The sequence below is a fragment of the Babylonia areolata genome, chromosome 22, assembly GCF_041734735.1.
Source record: "Babylonia areolata isolate BAREFJ2019XMU chromosome 22, ASM4173473v1, whole genome shotgun sequence".
In the NCBI taxonomy this organism is placed as follows: domain Eukaryota; kingdom Metazoa; phylum Mollusca; class Gastropoda; order Neogastropoda; family Buccinidae; genus Babylonia; species Babylonia areolata.
In genome coordinates this window covers 5,510,311-5,525,357 of record NC_134897.1, presented here as the reverse complement: position 1 = coordinate 5,525,357, position 15,047 = coordinate 5,510,311, and the positions used below count along the sequence as shown (strand labels likewise).

Genomic DNA, 15,047 nt, shown 5'->3' with positions numbered 1-15,047 from the left:
TGTCACAGCGATATAAACCTCCCGCAGCATTGATAAGTCTTCTCAAGACACCCAGACATTCAGACACACCAGTCTGGTACAGTCAGCTGGCCTGTTTACCCAAAATGGATATGTCTGTACTTTCAACAGGTTAGAATATGTATTTCTTTTATGGAAACCTGTAAGTTAGTGTATCTAACAACTGGCTAAAGGATTAACACATTCATACCAGTTTTCTCTTTGATGCCATTTTTTTAGAAACTGGTAGTGCTGTAAATTCTTAGGTTAAATATTTGCATTTATTTACATTTGCATGCCCCACCTCCCATCTGTTATTTCCTGTATTTTTTTTTTAATCATATATATATATTCTCATTTGTTTATTGCTTGTTATCAAATCTGTACAATCAAATTTGGACTGTTTACAAAATGCAATGTAAACAGGTCTGAGTCAAGCACAGACAGACTTGAAGAAAATCACTTTGATTAGATATTTTCTTTTTATTTTTGTATCATTCATTCATACCTAAATGCTAAACAATGAACAATTGTCTAAACAATTTGAATTATTTATGATGTGAGCACCATTTAGTTTTGGATGTTGCGCATGTGTGTGTGCGTATGTGTGTGTTTGTGTGTGTGTGTGTGTGTGTGATATACATCTGTATTGAAGTGCAGTGTCTACATTCACAAAGTTTTGATTTCTTTTCCATGATCAGAAAGAAAAAAAAAAAAAAACTCTGCAGTGAATCTTAACTGGTTTGAACCACACTGCACCCCGCCCCAACCCCCATCTTTCTCCCTCAAAGAGAAGAAGAAGAAAAAAAGAAGAAAAATCACAGCTACAGTTTCTGAAGTCTTATTTAAATCCACCATATGATCAATATCATTAGCAAGCAGTGGGTATAATCTTTGGCTGTTAAAATCAAATTATCTCTTGTATACAAGTGATATATATATATATTGCATATAAATCAAATTATATCAGATAAATATAAACAGTATATAAACAGTTGCAATATTTGTTCACATCAGTATGAAAACAATATCAGGAGCATTCAAACTCCACAATTCCCAAGAAGAAGGCTTTAAAAAAATATCTTCATACACAGATGATAATCTGACTGTCTTACACAATTTGTCAATACCAATGATCCTCCTGAATAAATCCGCTCTCAACTAACACACACACACACACTCTACAAATTGACACCCACTACTGTAAACCCCCTTCAGTCTAAATTTTTTTTACAAAACAGTCTTCAAGGCCCTAATAAGTCATCTTTCACTGTGTCATCAGTGTCAGATTGGTGTAAAGAGGGAAGCAAAGCGGTCAGATCATTACATATTCAGGGATCGTGTTAACGCATGTTTTTCGCGTATTTGACGCATTTTAATTTTCGCTGACGCATTTTCACAGCACTCACGCGTAACACTTACGCAAAACAACTTTTACTCCAAGACGTATCAATGCAACTTTAGGACTGACTTGGCAGCTAGGTTTGCGATACTGAATCAGACAAGTGTTTTTGCTCTGTAACTCAAGTAATATTGAAGCCACTTCCACATAATTTCATGACTTTGTCCATAATATAGTTTACTACATATCCACTGAACATTATTTTCTTTTATACATAAACAAAGAAGTTATTAATCAATTAATGTCCCAGTACGTCGTGGGTGTGACGACACCCATACTCCCAAAGAATAAACCTTGCACGCCGTACGTCGTGGGTGTGGAGCCACCCATGCAAAGCTTGCGCGCCACGCGTTGTCGACATGACGTCACTTGGGCTCGCTACAGAGAGAGATGAGAGTGACCTTGTCTTTTGTTGATCGTATCCCGGTTCAAGTCTGCGGCAAGTTTTACTCTAAAGTTGTAACTAATTTCAGAAAACAATATTTATTGCACTAGATATCTTCAACAATATTGAATGAACTGTTTTTCTTGTAGAGAATGATCGGGAGCAACTGATTGATAGCTTTTTATCTAGTTGGAATTAAAGTGCCTTTCTAAGAACTGGATATTTTTGTAAGTCTGAAATCAATTGATCTAAAATCTAGTTGATATAGAAATTTTATTCTTATCCTAATCTGTTCAAAGTAGAGAAAACCCGACTATGGCTAAAAAAAGAAAGATAGTTGATATAGAAATTTTATTCTTATCCTAATCTGTTCAAAGTAGAGAAAACCCAACAATGGCTAAAAAAAAGAAAGAAAAAAAATGCCAGCCAGCCAGCCAGGAATGCCGAGATCTAGGCCAAGGGAAGGGGGGACTGATACCAGGCTGTTGCTGCTATGTTAGGGCATCTGCCTTAACCGAAAGAGGATGGGCGTGTAGCCGCTAAAAACCAAACAAAACCAACAACAAAAACAACACACACACACACAAAAAAAAAAAAAAAAAAAAAAACCAAACAAACAAACAAAAAAAAACGTTTTTTGTAAGTAACAACACTCTCTTCTCACGGGCAAAACTTATTCACAATGCGCCTGGTCAAGCACTGGAGTAAATAGCCTACACGCACAAGTGGAAACTGCGCATGCAAGTCTGCTGAAGAAAAGTCAAATTTGCTTTACGGACAGGTGTGGGTTACTGTGCACCCACGACGTACGGCAAGGTCTTATTTCTTCAGTGAAACCATGGGTGCCTACACACCCACGACGTACAGCGAAGGGTTAGTTCGTACACAGAAACCATGGGTGCCTGCACACCCACGACGTACAGCGAAGGGTTAGTTCGTACACAGAAACCATGGGTGCCTGCACACCCACGACGTACAGCGAGGGGTCATTCCTTCTTAGAAACCATGGGTTTCTGCACACCCACGACGTACGGCGCGCAAAATTTTAGGCGACGTACGGGAAAGGTTAACAGAGTATGCGCGCACACAACACTGCTTAGCTGACGAGTTTTGGAACAGAGTGGCGTCATTACAGGGCGTGACCCTGTAGCGGGAAAGTTAAGCCTTGTTTGACTGCTGAACGTTACTCGACTAGCCTAGGCCCTAGCGTTTTTTTGTTTTCCACTGTATCTCAGTCACGGAATCGACTCAATATGATTGTCAGGGCTTGCGGTTAATTTTTCATTGCCGACGTGAGCGGCGAAAATAGGTGAGTAAACCTTTTGATTTAGTGTCATAGGTCTGACGCAATTCTGACTCTAACTTACTCGTTTTTTTGCCGACTTTGCGTATGCTGCACGCGTTTTGAAAAAGTCTAGCGCGATCCCTGCATATTTTCACTTCCAAATTTGTTAAATTTTGTAAAATTACTCAATTTACAGTCAGCAGCATTGGTTTCCACTGCTGATGCAGAAGTAGCAGTGATGTCTTTGTGGACTTGCACATCTGACAGCTGTGACAAAAAAAGAAAAGAATATATAATTATAGCTTGAATGTTATGACATTTGTTTTAGTTACACATTTTCAGTCAAACTCCATACAACCCCAAAATGTGTCAGATCTATTCACTGCATTATGCATGTGCAGAATCTCAAGCCAGTGAGTTGTTTAAATTTGCAACAATAACTATGCTTTATCTATCCATATATATCTCTGTGTGTGTGTGTGTGTGTGTGTGTGTGTAAACATTCACATTGCCTGTGGAAGTAGCAAGGATCTTGATCACTGTCACAGTATCATTGTTACAGCACTTTCTGAAAATGTGCAAGCATTTCCACTTGAAAGAAGTATGTGCTGACAAATGTTGTACAGTTGAAATTCTTTCTAGTATTTGTTTCATGGGTACACTAGTCTGTAGTCAGTTTTGTACTATGTGTCAGAGATGCATATATCTGTGTTGAATAAGTACCACAGCTAAGAATGTGACCAAAAAACAAACACACACACACACACACACACACACACACACACACCACCACACACACAAAATCCAGTTGAATGATACAACATTGGTGACTGGAAGTTGAAAAAGACCGGCCAGCTGGTGTACTGTAATTCTCTGTTTTAAAGGTTAAATTGTGCTTTTGGATTCAAACATTAGGCAGATAAGTGTATGAGAAATGAAGACAGTATAATTATCCCTCTTTGAGAAATCAGACCCAAAACATTCTTAGGCTTGGCTGTTGAATTGAAACAAATATATTTTGAAACATAAAAAATGAATATTGGATTCAAAATGTCACATACTGTGCTTGTTTTGAAGACCTTGTTTGTAAAAAGTGAAGGAATATCATCGCCACTGAGGGTACGGTCCTTTTCAGTTCACGAAGTGATTCTGAGCTCGCCACGCTCTACGCAATCGGTTTGTGGCTGGTATTCGTTGCGATGTCACCTTTTTTCCTATAAAGTTTGAACAGCACACACGGTACTTCTTTCCTCCCGTTTTTCCCAGACCCATTGTCTGCCAATACCAAATTTGACTTAAACATAGTATGACAAAAAAATTTTCACAGTCATGCCAGTAACAGTTTGTAAGTCTCCTGAATTGCAGACTGAAAGTGCCTCAGCTCCTTCACAGAGCGAGTCGTTAATAAATGGAATGGTTTCCCAGACAGTGTTGTGACTGCCCCAACCATGTTATCTTTCAAGGCTAGGTTAGACGCTCATTGGGCCAACTCTCCAAGCATATATGATCCAGTATGCTATCATTAGGCCACGCATGCTGGTATACTGTATCCAGTTGAACGACGAACAGGCCTTCCAGGCCTAAAACGTCTGATTCCAGTTCAAGTTCAAGAATTAAGCCACATTTTCGAATTATTAACGGTTTATTGTGTTGAGATTCGTTCCGAAATCCGAAAATTCTACAAACCGCTTCCCACTGAGTTAGGCCTACTAGAAGGTATGTTGTGTTCGAAGACGACATGACCTCATTTTTCTTGTTCACAATTAAAAGGAAAGAAATACAGAACACAAACAGTGATACTAACTACACCATTGACGTGTTTACTGCATGTGTTTTGATAGTTTAAGAATTTGTTGGTAGTATTTTTGATTGTGTACTATTTACGATTGTGTGCTATAACTTGTGCGTGTGCTTGTGAAATCATCGTGGTAATGGAAAGGCTGTTTCACATACACCCTATCTGGAAAGTCATACTTCATATCGTCGTAATACAGGTCAGGTTATCTAACATCACCGTGGTAAGAGAAAGGTTATGACACAACCGGAATATATCCCACAGCTTGTTTCACACCCTCTGTATACGAGGAAGGTTATTTCAGATCGCTGTTGTAAGGGAAAGGTAATCTCAGAACCAATCTTCAAATTGGAAGGTCAGCCGTCATTACTGACTATTAATGACCTGTGTGCGCAGAGGCGTAAATACCTAGCTAAAACCTAAGTAGACCTATCTTTTCCTCCGGAGGGGGTGACAATGAGAAAGAGCATGTATACATACTCTCTCCCACCGTCACTCGCAGCGTCCCTCCGGGGGGGGTGGGGGGGGGGGGGGAAGGGGGGGATGGGGGGGACTAAACTGTGATCTTGTTCAGCTCCCTCTTGAAAGCTGCCAAGGAGGGAGCCTCTGCTGCTGTTGCAGGCAGGGAGTTCCAGACGGGGATGGTTGATGGGAAAAAACTGTATTTATAAGGGTCAGAGGAGGAGCTAAGATGGACAAATTTGTGTCGATGATTTGATCTTGTTCTGCCGGATCCTTTCTTGAGAAATTTGTCTGGAGGGATGTCTACAATGCCGTTGACCATTTTATACATCAGGGTCAGCCTTTGTCTGTTCCGCCGTGATTCGAGGGATTCCCATCCTAGTTCTTGCAGCATGTGTGTTACGCTGCTGGTCCGCCCGTAGTCACTGTGTACATAACGTGCTGCTCTTCTTTGCACCATTTCAATCTTGTTCTTTTGACCTTCTTTGTACGGGCTCCAGACTGATGAACAATACTCCAGGTGCGGGCGTACAAGAGTTTGGTAGGCATTGGCTTTGGTGGTTTTATTGGATGTTTTTAGATTCCTTTTTAGGAAGCCTACCATGCTATTGGCTTTGTTGGTGACTCTTGTAACATGTTCTTTCCAGTTTAGATCATTTCTTATGTCGACGCCGAGATATTTTGCGCTGTCAACATGCTCGAGGGTGTGTCCTTTTAATTTGTAGTTGTAGCTGATGGGGTTCCTTGATGTTGTACAGGTAAGGACATTACATTTTTCTGGGTGGAATTCCATTCCCCAACGCTGTTCCCAGTCAGACAGGGTGTTGAGATCTCGTTGGAGCATTTTACAGTCTTGGATTGTCTTGATGGTAGAGTAGACTATACAGTCATCAGCGAACAATCTAATATTGGCCTTGATGTTCTGAGGCAGATCGTTGATGTAAATCAGAAATAGTCCCTGTGGGACTCTGCTGATGACAGGTGCTGGCTCAGATTTTTCGCCGTCAACTACGACGATTTGGGTGCGGTCAGAAAGGTAGGCCTTGATCCAGTCTAACGTCGATCCTCGTATACCATAATGGTCCAGCTTACGGAGGAGGCGTTTGTGGGGGACCTTGTCAAAGGCTTTGGAGAAGTCCAGGATTACCATGTCGGTCTGCTGTCTGTTGTCCTGGTTTTTGGCGATGTCTTGGAACAATGATAGCAGTTGAGTTTCGCAACTCCTTCTGGCTCTAAACCCATGTTGTGAGTTATCAAGTATTTCATGTTGGGTCAGATGGCGCATGATGTTGCTTGCGAGGATGTATTCTTGCATCTTACAGCATATGCTGGTGAGGGAGACCGGTCTGTAGTTAGCAGCAGGGTTACGATTGCCCTTTTTGAAAACTGCTGTCACGTTCGCCATTTTCCAGTCGTCTGGTACACATGCATCTGCCAGTGATTTGGTGAAGATAATAGAGAGCAGGGGCGCGATCTCATCTGCGCACGCTTTCAACACTTTTGCTGGAATCTCATCAGGTCCTGCTGCTTTATATGGGTTGATGTTCTTCAGCAATTTGTGTACCCCTTCCTTGTCGATCGTGATCTCGGCCATTGCAGGGTAGGACACTCCCGATGGTGTTGGGATTTTGCTGCTTTTTTCTCTCGTGAAGACCGACTTGTACTGGTGGTTTAGAATGTTGGCCTTTTCTTTTGGGGATGCAAATAATCTTCCTTGGTCTCGAAGTGGAGATACCCCTGTACTGTCACGTCTGAGAGATTTGATGTAATTCCAGAATCGCTTTTGGTTGCTCCCTTTCAACTGCTCATCATCGCTTTGGGGAGGATCAATGATGTTGTTGATGTAAGTCCAGTATGCATGACGTTGTTCCCGCTGTACTTTGCCCTTCATCTGTAGGTACTGTCGTCTTACTGAGGGGTCAGATGAGGTTTTGCTCTTTCTAAATTTCCGAGCGAGTTTTCTTTTCATTGACTTGATGTGGGGGGTAATCCAGGGTTTATGGTTGGATTTGTTTCGGACAGTTTTTGAGGGGATGTGTTCCTTCATGAGGGAGTGGATTATGGTTTTAAACCTTTCCCAAAGTTCGCAAACGCTAAGCGTGGCTGATGTCTCGATGAAGGAGTCTTGGGCGTCAGACAATTTTTCTTTTATTATGTTGAAGTCTGCTTTTTGGAAATTTGGTACTATTCTGGAGGGATGTTTCGTGTAGTATGGTCGGAGAGATGACTCGATGAAGATTGCTTCATGATCCGACACTCCTGGCACGACTCTTGCATTGTTGATTAGGGTACTGTTGTTTGTTAGAAAAATGTCAGGGGTGGTAGCAGAACATATGCAAAAGCTTATTTCACATCCTTTGTGTACAGGACATTTTATTGCACATCCGTGTGGTAATCTGATATGCATGACATGTGGGAAAGGATATTTCACATGCAATATGTTCGAGAAAGCTTATTGCATATCCCTAGGTTATGACACAACTGGAGCATATGCTACAGTTTGTTTCCCACCCTCGGTGTATGGGGAAGGTTATTTCAGATCTCTTTTGTAAGGGAATCATCTCACAACCGGAACGTGTACCAAAGCTTATTTCACATCCTCGGTTTACAGGACGGTTTATTTCACATCCCTCTGGTAATGGACAAGTTCTCTATCATCCATGACATAATTATGGGAATGTATACCTCACATGGAATATGTATACAGAACAGGTTATTTGAAATCATCTTTGTAAGGGAAAGGGAAAGGATGACACAAACGGAATATATGCCAGAGATTGTTTCACACCCTCGGTATACGGGGAAGGTTATTTCAGATCCTTGTGTGTATTTCACATCCTCGGTTTACGGGACAGTTTATTTCACATCCCTTTGGTAATGGGCAAGTTCTCTCACACTGTCCCCCCCCCTTCCCTCCCCCCCCCCCCCCGCCCCCCCCCCCCCCCCCCCCCCCACACACACACACACACACCTCCTTCCCACTTGTCCAAAGCCCAGTCTTTGAGGTTGTGCCGACACCCGCGCCACCCTCCCTCCTCACCCCTACTCCCTAGTCGGGACCTTTGGTCCGCGACACCGCGTCACCCGCCCCAGTCGTTGAAACACGTGCGGTTATGTGACGTCTGCCGCAATCTCCGTGCTGAGCAGAACATCCCGTGTGGCGGCCTGTCTTTCAAGTCGTTCCCCATCTCCCCGTTCCCAAACACGGCTGAAGTAGATGGCAGGACTTTGGAACATAAGCTAGGGAGAATTTATGCTAATGCGAACTTTGATCATGCCGGCTAACATGCCCAGAGTTGTATTGTCCTGTCTCCCCATTCTCTTTGTGACGTAAATGGGTGAACCTGTCATCACAGAATGTTGTAGAAACAAGTGGAATGAAATGTAGCGAATCAGATCAATCTGTTGAATTGGACGAATTGGGATTAAGCAGTGAATCTGTCAGTCATTCACATAGCGTTACTAGGACAAGCAAAGATTGGTTATTTCAATTCAGCTAGTTGGGGGAGTGAGTGTTGTAGCTTGCATTAGTATATACAGTATGTTGTGGGAAGGGATAAAACCAGTCAGCACAGCCAGTTCTTAGCTGTCTCCCAGAAGAACTGACTGACACAGGGTGACTGACTGATCAGTGATGTGAGGAACAAGGAAATCCCTGTTGGGCTGTGTGCTGCTTATAGGTGCTGCTTTAGGTGTAGGGTGAACTTTTTACTGTGTGCTGTATTGTAAAGTAAACACTCTATAAAAACCACTCCATGTGGCCCTGCTATTGATGTGAGGAGAGAGTGAGTGAGTGCATCATTAGTTGATCCCATATTCCCCCTGTCTGTTCCCCTCTCTCTCTTCTATTAGAATCGAACCAGAACCACACTCTCTAAAACAACCACTTTTTACAACTTGGCGTCGCCGACAGGATAGGCAGGCAGAGTGTTTGCTTGACAGGATAGGCAGGTAAAGTGATTTACTGACACAATAGGCAGGTTAAGTGGTAGGTAGGACTTAAGCAGCACACAGCCAGGTAACACAGCCCAGTAACAGCCCAGAGATGACAACCCCAACTACAGAGGCGCAGGAGTTTCCCATGGGGTGGTATGCAGCACCCACACTGCCAGTATTCACTGGTAAGCCTGGCGAGATGTCGGCTGAGGACTTCATCGTGGAGGCAAAGAGTCCTGGCTGCATACCCCATGGGAGACGAGATGGCTGCCTACTTTGTGTACAGCCATCTGCAGGGAACCGCACGCAGGGAGCTGATGCTGCGGGACCTTGAGGAGACCAACACCCCGGAGAAGGTGATCGACATTCTGCTGGGGGTGTTCGGTGACGGGCAGCATGTCACCACACTGCTGTCCACATTCTCCTGCAGGGAGCAGTTGCCGGAGGAGTCCGCCTTGGACTATTCGCATGCTCTGTGGAGTCTTGAGAGAACCATCCAGATGAAGAGCACTGGGGCCCTCACCGCTGAGATGCTGAGGGACCACTTCATCGATGGCCTCTGGAACCCCCTGCTGAAAAGGGAGCTGCGCCACATACTGAGGAGGGAGCCTCAGACCACCTTCATCCAGGCGAGGGATGAAGCCATGAGGCTGCAGAGAGAGCTGGAAGAGGACCAACAACAGCAACAGACCAGGGAAGAGACAGCACAATTGGGTGACAAACTGTTGCTGTTAGAAGAGAGTATTAGGTCCATGCAGGGGTTAATGTCAGATTTAGTCAGTCAGAGAGATGGGGCTGTGATGGGGAAAGGTCCTGTGGGTAGGAAGAGAAGGAACAGAGGTAGGAAAGGGAAAGGTCAGTCAGTGGTGGGAAATGGGATTTCCCCAAAGGTGGGTAAGGTTCTCCCCAAGGAAAAACACAAAGATTCCCACAATGAGAACCCGAGAGACTTGCCCAGTAGTCTCAGGAGGCAGGATCCGAGTCTGAAAGAAAAGACTCCAGTCAGGACAAGGGGTGACTGTGAGGATGATCCTTGCCAGGGTGAATGGGTGCTGCTGCCCATACCACCTGATCCAGGTGTTCCTGGTACATGTGCCACAAGGGAGGGCACAGGTGATGGAGACTGCCAGGATGCAGTCGAGTCTCCCAGAGGGTCACACCAACTGGTGTTCTCGAGGTTGTGTGAGACTAGCACCAGGTCTCATCCGAAGCCTGGGGTGCACGGGACATGCGCAGGTGCCATGGTCCCAGATCAGACTGACAGGGGTGGGAAACTGTCAGGGTCAACCTGTAGGGCTAGGGTTAGCAGCAGGGGTAAGGCTAGCCATCCAGCATGGGCTAAGCCTATTGCTGAAGCCTGTTAAGGGTATGATCTGGATGGGGAAAAATTGTGTCATGTTATGTTGTTGTTTTCCTCCATTCCAGGATTTGTGGTTGCTGATTGTGTCAGCTGGAACTGTGTCGATTTTTGGGCTGTGGTTGTTGATGTATTGCATTTCATTGATTGTATATTATTCATGTATTTCTTTTTTTTTTCATGTTGCAATTTTTCTGTTGATTTGTATTGTTAACCTTCACCGTACTTTGTGGGTCTGACAGACCCATTTTTGCCTTAAAAAATGCCTTTAAAATATATTTGGTGTCCGATTAATTTGAAATTTCATGACTTTTGTTGTCACAACATATGCATCATTTTAGTAAATTAATGTACACTTTAACTGATTAGTTAATCAGTTACGTAATTGTGAAAATTTTTACCTGCATTCCTACGTTGTGAGTCTTACAGACCCATACTCCCCAAAGAAGAGAAAACACTAAGTACCCTTATTCGTAATTCGTGGGTCTCTCAGACCCATACTCGCAAAAGAAGGGAACAAACCAATAATCCCTTTGTACTACGTGGAACGAAGTGATTGTGCGTACATGACTGATGACACATAGGCTACCTCACTGCTTCTGTAGTTGGCTGGCACATCGCATCCGGCTCTCACGGAGAACACAACAGTACAGCAGGCTACCGGTGTCATTGCCTCAGGCAAGTTATATTTTGATGATTATCAAGTTTATTAATTGCCATCAAGTTAGCTTGCCATCTGTTCGATACTTTAGGTCGATTCCAACATCGCCATCTCTGAAGGCATCAGTAAGCATTGCAGAGAACATGAGGCTGAACAGCGTTGGAGCCAGGACGCAGCCTTGCTTGACACCATTTGTGACAGCAAAAGGAGCAGATGTTTCGCCATTGTCCTGGACTCGAGCCTTCATGCCTTCATGGAATTGGCTGACCAAGGAAATAAATTTCCGAGGGCATCCGTACTTTTTTTTTGTTTTTGTTTTTTTGTTTTGCTGCCCCATCATCTGCGCCGTTTCAGTGGCATTACTCCCACGCCGCTCATTTAGATTCCCCCATACACGGCCACACCCGGGTTCGTCCGTCGCAGTCCCAGCGTCGGCAGTCCACAGGGAACCATCGATGTTAGGTCGCCTGGAGGCCACACACCAGAGGAGACCCTGCACTGCTGCTGAGTCACTTCAGTGGTGTTCAGTGGTGCCTGTTCGGTTTTAACGTACTTAGGACACCACCTACTAAGTCCCCTACTAACGACAATAATGGCTTAGTCGCGGAGCCAGACTGAGCGAGCGTCTCTCCCAGAGTGGAGACCGCCACCACGTCCCTCAAACAACAGCCCCCCCATGAATCTGCCGACACTGACGACATTGACAGGACTCACCCAAAGCACGGAAGTGGAGGGGTATCGAAACTGAGGTCACCATGAGAGCAGGGCATGAAAGGTCACAGACTTTGAGACTATTTTGTTTATATTGATGACGATGAAGGAGGAGGAGGATGACGATGATGATGACGATGTTGCTATGGAGGTCCATTTTGGTTTGGGACTGCGTGACAAGGCTGTACTCTACGCTTCCTGTCATAATGATATCCTGGCGTTAACCAGGCCCGAGAGATACAGACACTTGCAGTGTTGGTCAGGTAATTAGAGCAACACACCCAAAGACGCATCCTTGAAGTGGATGACACTCGACTGTGTGGTCCCAGTCTCCCCATTTAAGCCCACAGCACACTCAACTCTGGGTAGGAGCCGGCCACGGGCCGAAAAACCCACCTCCGCTGGGATTCGAACCCGCGTCCTCCCAGCCGTCAGTCCACGACGCTAACCACTTCGCCACGGCGGCTGGTAGGGCATCCGTACTTGGCCATGATCTTCCACAGTCCCTCTCTACTCACGGTGTCGAAGGCCTTGGTGAGGTTGACATAGGTGGAGAACAGAGCAGCATTTTGCTCCTGACATTTCTCTTGCAGCTGCCTTGCAGCAAACACCATGTCGGTGGTTCCGCGCTCTTTCCGGAATCCACATTGGCTCTCAGGCAAATGACCTTGGTCAAGGTGTGCTGTGAGGCGGTTTAGTAGGATCCTGGCAAGTATCTTGCCTGCGATGGAGAGCAAGGAAATGCCCCGATGGTTATCACAGACTTGCCGGTTCCCCTTTCGCTTGTACAAGTGAATGATAGATGCATCTTTGAAATCCTGGGGGATCATCTCTTCTTTCCACATGAGTGAGTACAGCTGATGGAGCTTCTCAGTCAGCACAGTGCCTCCATCGTTGTAGACCTCTGCTGGTATGGAGTCTGAGCCAGGTGCTTTGCCACTGGATAGCAGATGGATTGCTTTCTGGGTCTCAAGAGGTGTTGGCGGATCGTCCAGTGTTTCGTTGATGGGGACTTGTGGGAGACGGTCTATGGCTTCATCATTTATGAAGGAAGGGCGATTTAAGACACTGTTGAAGTGCTCAGCCCAGCGTTCGATAATTTTCTCCTTCTCGGTGATCAAGGTATTCCCATCTGCACTGAGGAGGGGGGATGATCCTGAGGATGTGGGGCCGTAGACTTCTTTTAAGGCATCATAGAACCTCTTCATATCGTGCCTGTCAGCATATCCCTGGATCTCATCAGCTTTGTCACTCAGCCACTTATCCTGCATCTGGCGTAACTTTTGCTGAACAGTCCTGCGGATGGCATCGTACGCATCCTTTTTTGATGTGGACTTTTGGTTGCTGAGGTAGGCTTGATGCAGACGGCGTTTCTCATCCAAAAGCTGCTTGATTTCATCACAGTTTTCATCAAACCAGTCTTTGTGCTTTCTGGTCATGGGTCCCAGGGTCTCTGAAGCTGTACTATAGATCAGCTCACGCAGGGTCCTCCAGTCAGACTCCACATTCTGGTTGTCCAGAGAGGCGGATTCCAGACGATCTTCCAGCAGCTCCACAAAGGACTGTTTGATGGTGATGTTTTTCAGCTTAGCGATGTTAAGCCGTTTTGGAGCCTTCTGGCCTTCGGGGCGTCTCTTGGGCTGGATTCGAATATTCAGCTTCGAGACTACAAGGCGATGGTCTGTCCAACACTTGGCGCCGCACATGGTCTTTGTTACACGTACATCTTGCCTATCCCTTTTCCTGACGATGACATATATATATATATGTGTGTGTGTGTGTGCGTGCGTGCGTGCGTGCGTGTGCGTGCGTGTGTGTGCGTGTGTGTGTGTGTGTGTACACCCGCACATTCCAATATTCCGTTGCTCCTACAGTACACATGGAAACACACACATACCTCATCCTCTACACACACACGAACACACACACACATGCGCGCGCGCACAGAGCTCTCCTGACGTGTATACTTACACGCTCGCGCACGCACACAAATACACACACACACACACACACACACAAATATATATATATATATATATATATACAGAGGCTGCCACACATACACACACACACACATACAGAGGCTGCCACACACAGACACAGACACACACATACAGAGGCTGCTATTGATTGGCCGGAAGAGGGGTGGGAAAAGATCTGATGACAGGAACGTGTTGCTCAGTCTATTGAAGTTGGAAAAGCCCACATTAATTTGTATGGGTCTGTCAGACCCACGATGTATGAATAGGGGGTAAGCTCTGGATTCCTTCTTTAGCGAGTGTGGGTCTGTGAGACCCACAAAATATGGATAAGTGGGAAAATAACCAAGTACGGTGAAGGTTAAGGGTGGCATACACTGGAGAATGTATGGTTACAGAGCCTTGTAATGTTCTCATTTACACGTTTTTGTTTTTGCTAATGTCTGGGTAGAACTAGTCTCCCATTAGCATGAACTGATGACAGCATTGGTCAGCATGTGGTCAGCAGCAATGAGGACATTGCATTCAAAAGCCGGGGGTGGGTGTTATAGTGTGCCAGCAGTGTCACCCCCCACCACCCACACTGTCCCCCCCCTTCCCTTCCTCCCCCCCCCCCCCACACCTCCTTCTTATCTCCCTTCCCACTTGTCCAAAGCCCAGTCTTTGAGGTTGTGCCGACACCCGCGCCACCCTCCCTCCTCACCCCTACTCCCTAGTCGGGACCTTTGGTCCGCGACACCGCGTCACCCGCCCCAGTCGTTGAAACACGTGCGGTTATGTGACGTCTGCCGCAATCTCCGTGCTGAGCAGAACATCCCGTGTGGCGGCCTGTCTTTCAAGTCGTTCCCCATCTCCCCGTTCCCAAACACGGCTGAAGTAGATGGCAGGACTTTGGAACATAAGCTAGGGAGAATTTATGCTAATGCGAACTTTGATCATGCCGGCTAACATGCCCAGAGTTGTATTGTCCTGTCTCCCCATTCTCTTTGTGACGTAAATGGGTGAACCTGTCATCACAGAATGTTGTAGAAACAAGTGGAAACCAGTCAGCACAGCCAGTTCTTAGCTGTCTCCCAG

The 15,047-nt window shown here is 45.4% G+C and overlaps 1 protein-coding gene across 1 annotated transcript; it reads left to right on the top strand.

Moving 5' to 3' along the window:
• Positions 1-8,344: 8,344 nt before the first annotated feature.
• Positions 8,345-14,464, top strand: LOC143297244 (uncharacterized). The gene is made up of 2 exons (XM_076609484.1): positions 8,345-10,828; positions 14,331-14,464. The coding sequence occupies exon 1, from the start codon at positions 9,418-9,420 to the stop codon at positions 10,624-10,626; it is 1,209 nt and encodes a 402-aa protein (XP_076465599.1). The 5' UTR covers positions 8,345-9,417; the 3' UTR covers positions 10,627-10,828; positions 14,331-14,464.
• The last annotated feature ends 583 nt before the right edge of the window (positions 14,465-15,047 follow it).

What these genes read in the sequence shown, in the direction of transcription:
- LOC143297244 (XM_076609484.1), top strand. Translation starts at nt 9,418, where the DNA reads ATGCAGCACCCACACTGCCAGTATTCACTGGTAAGCCTGGCGAGATGT.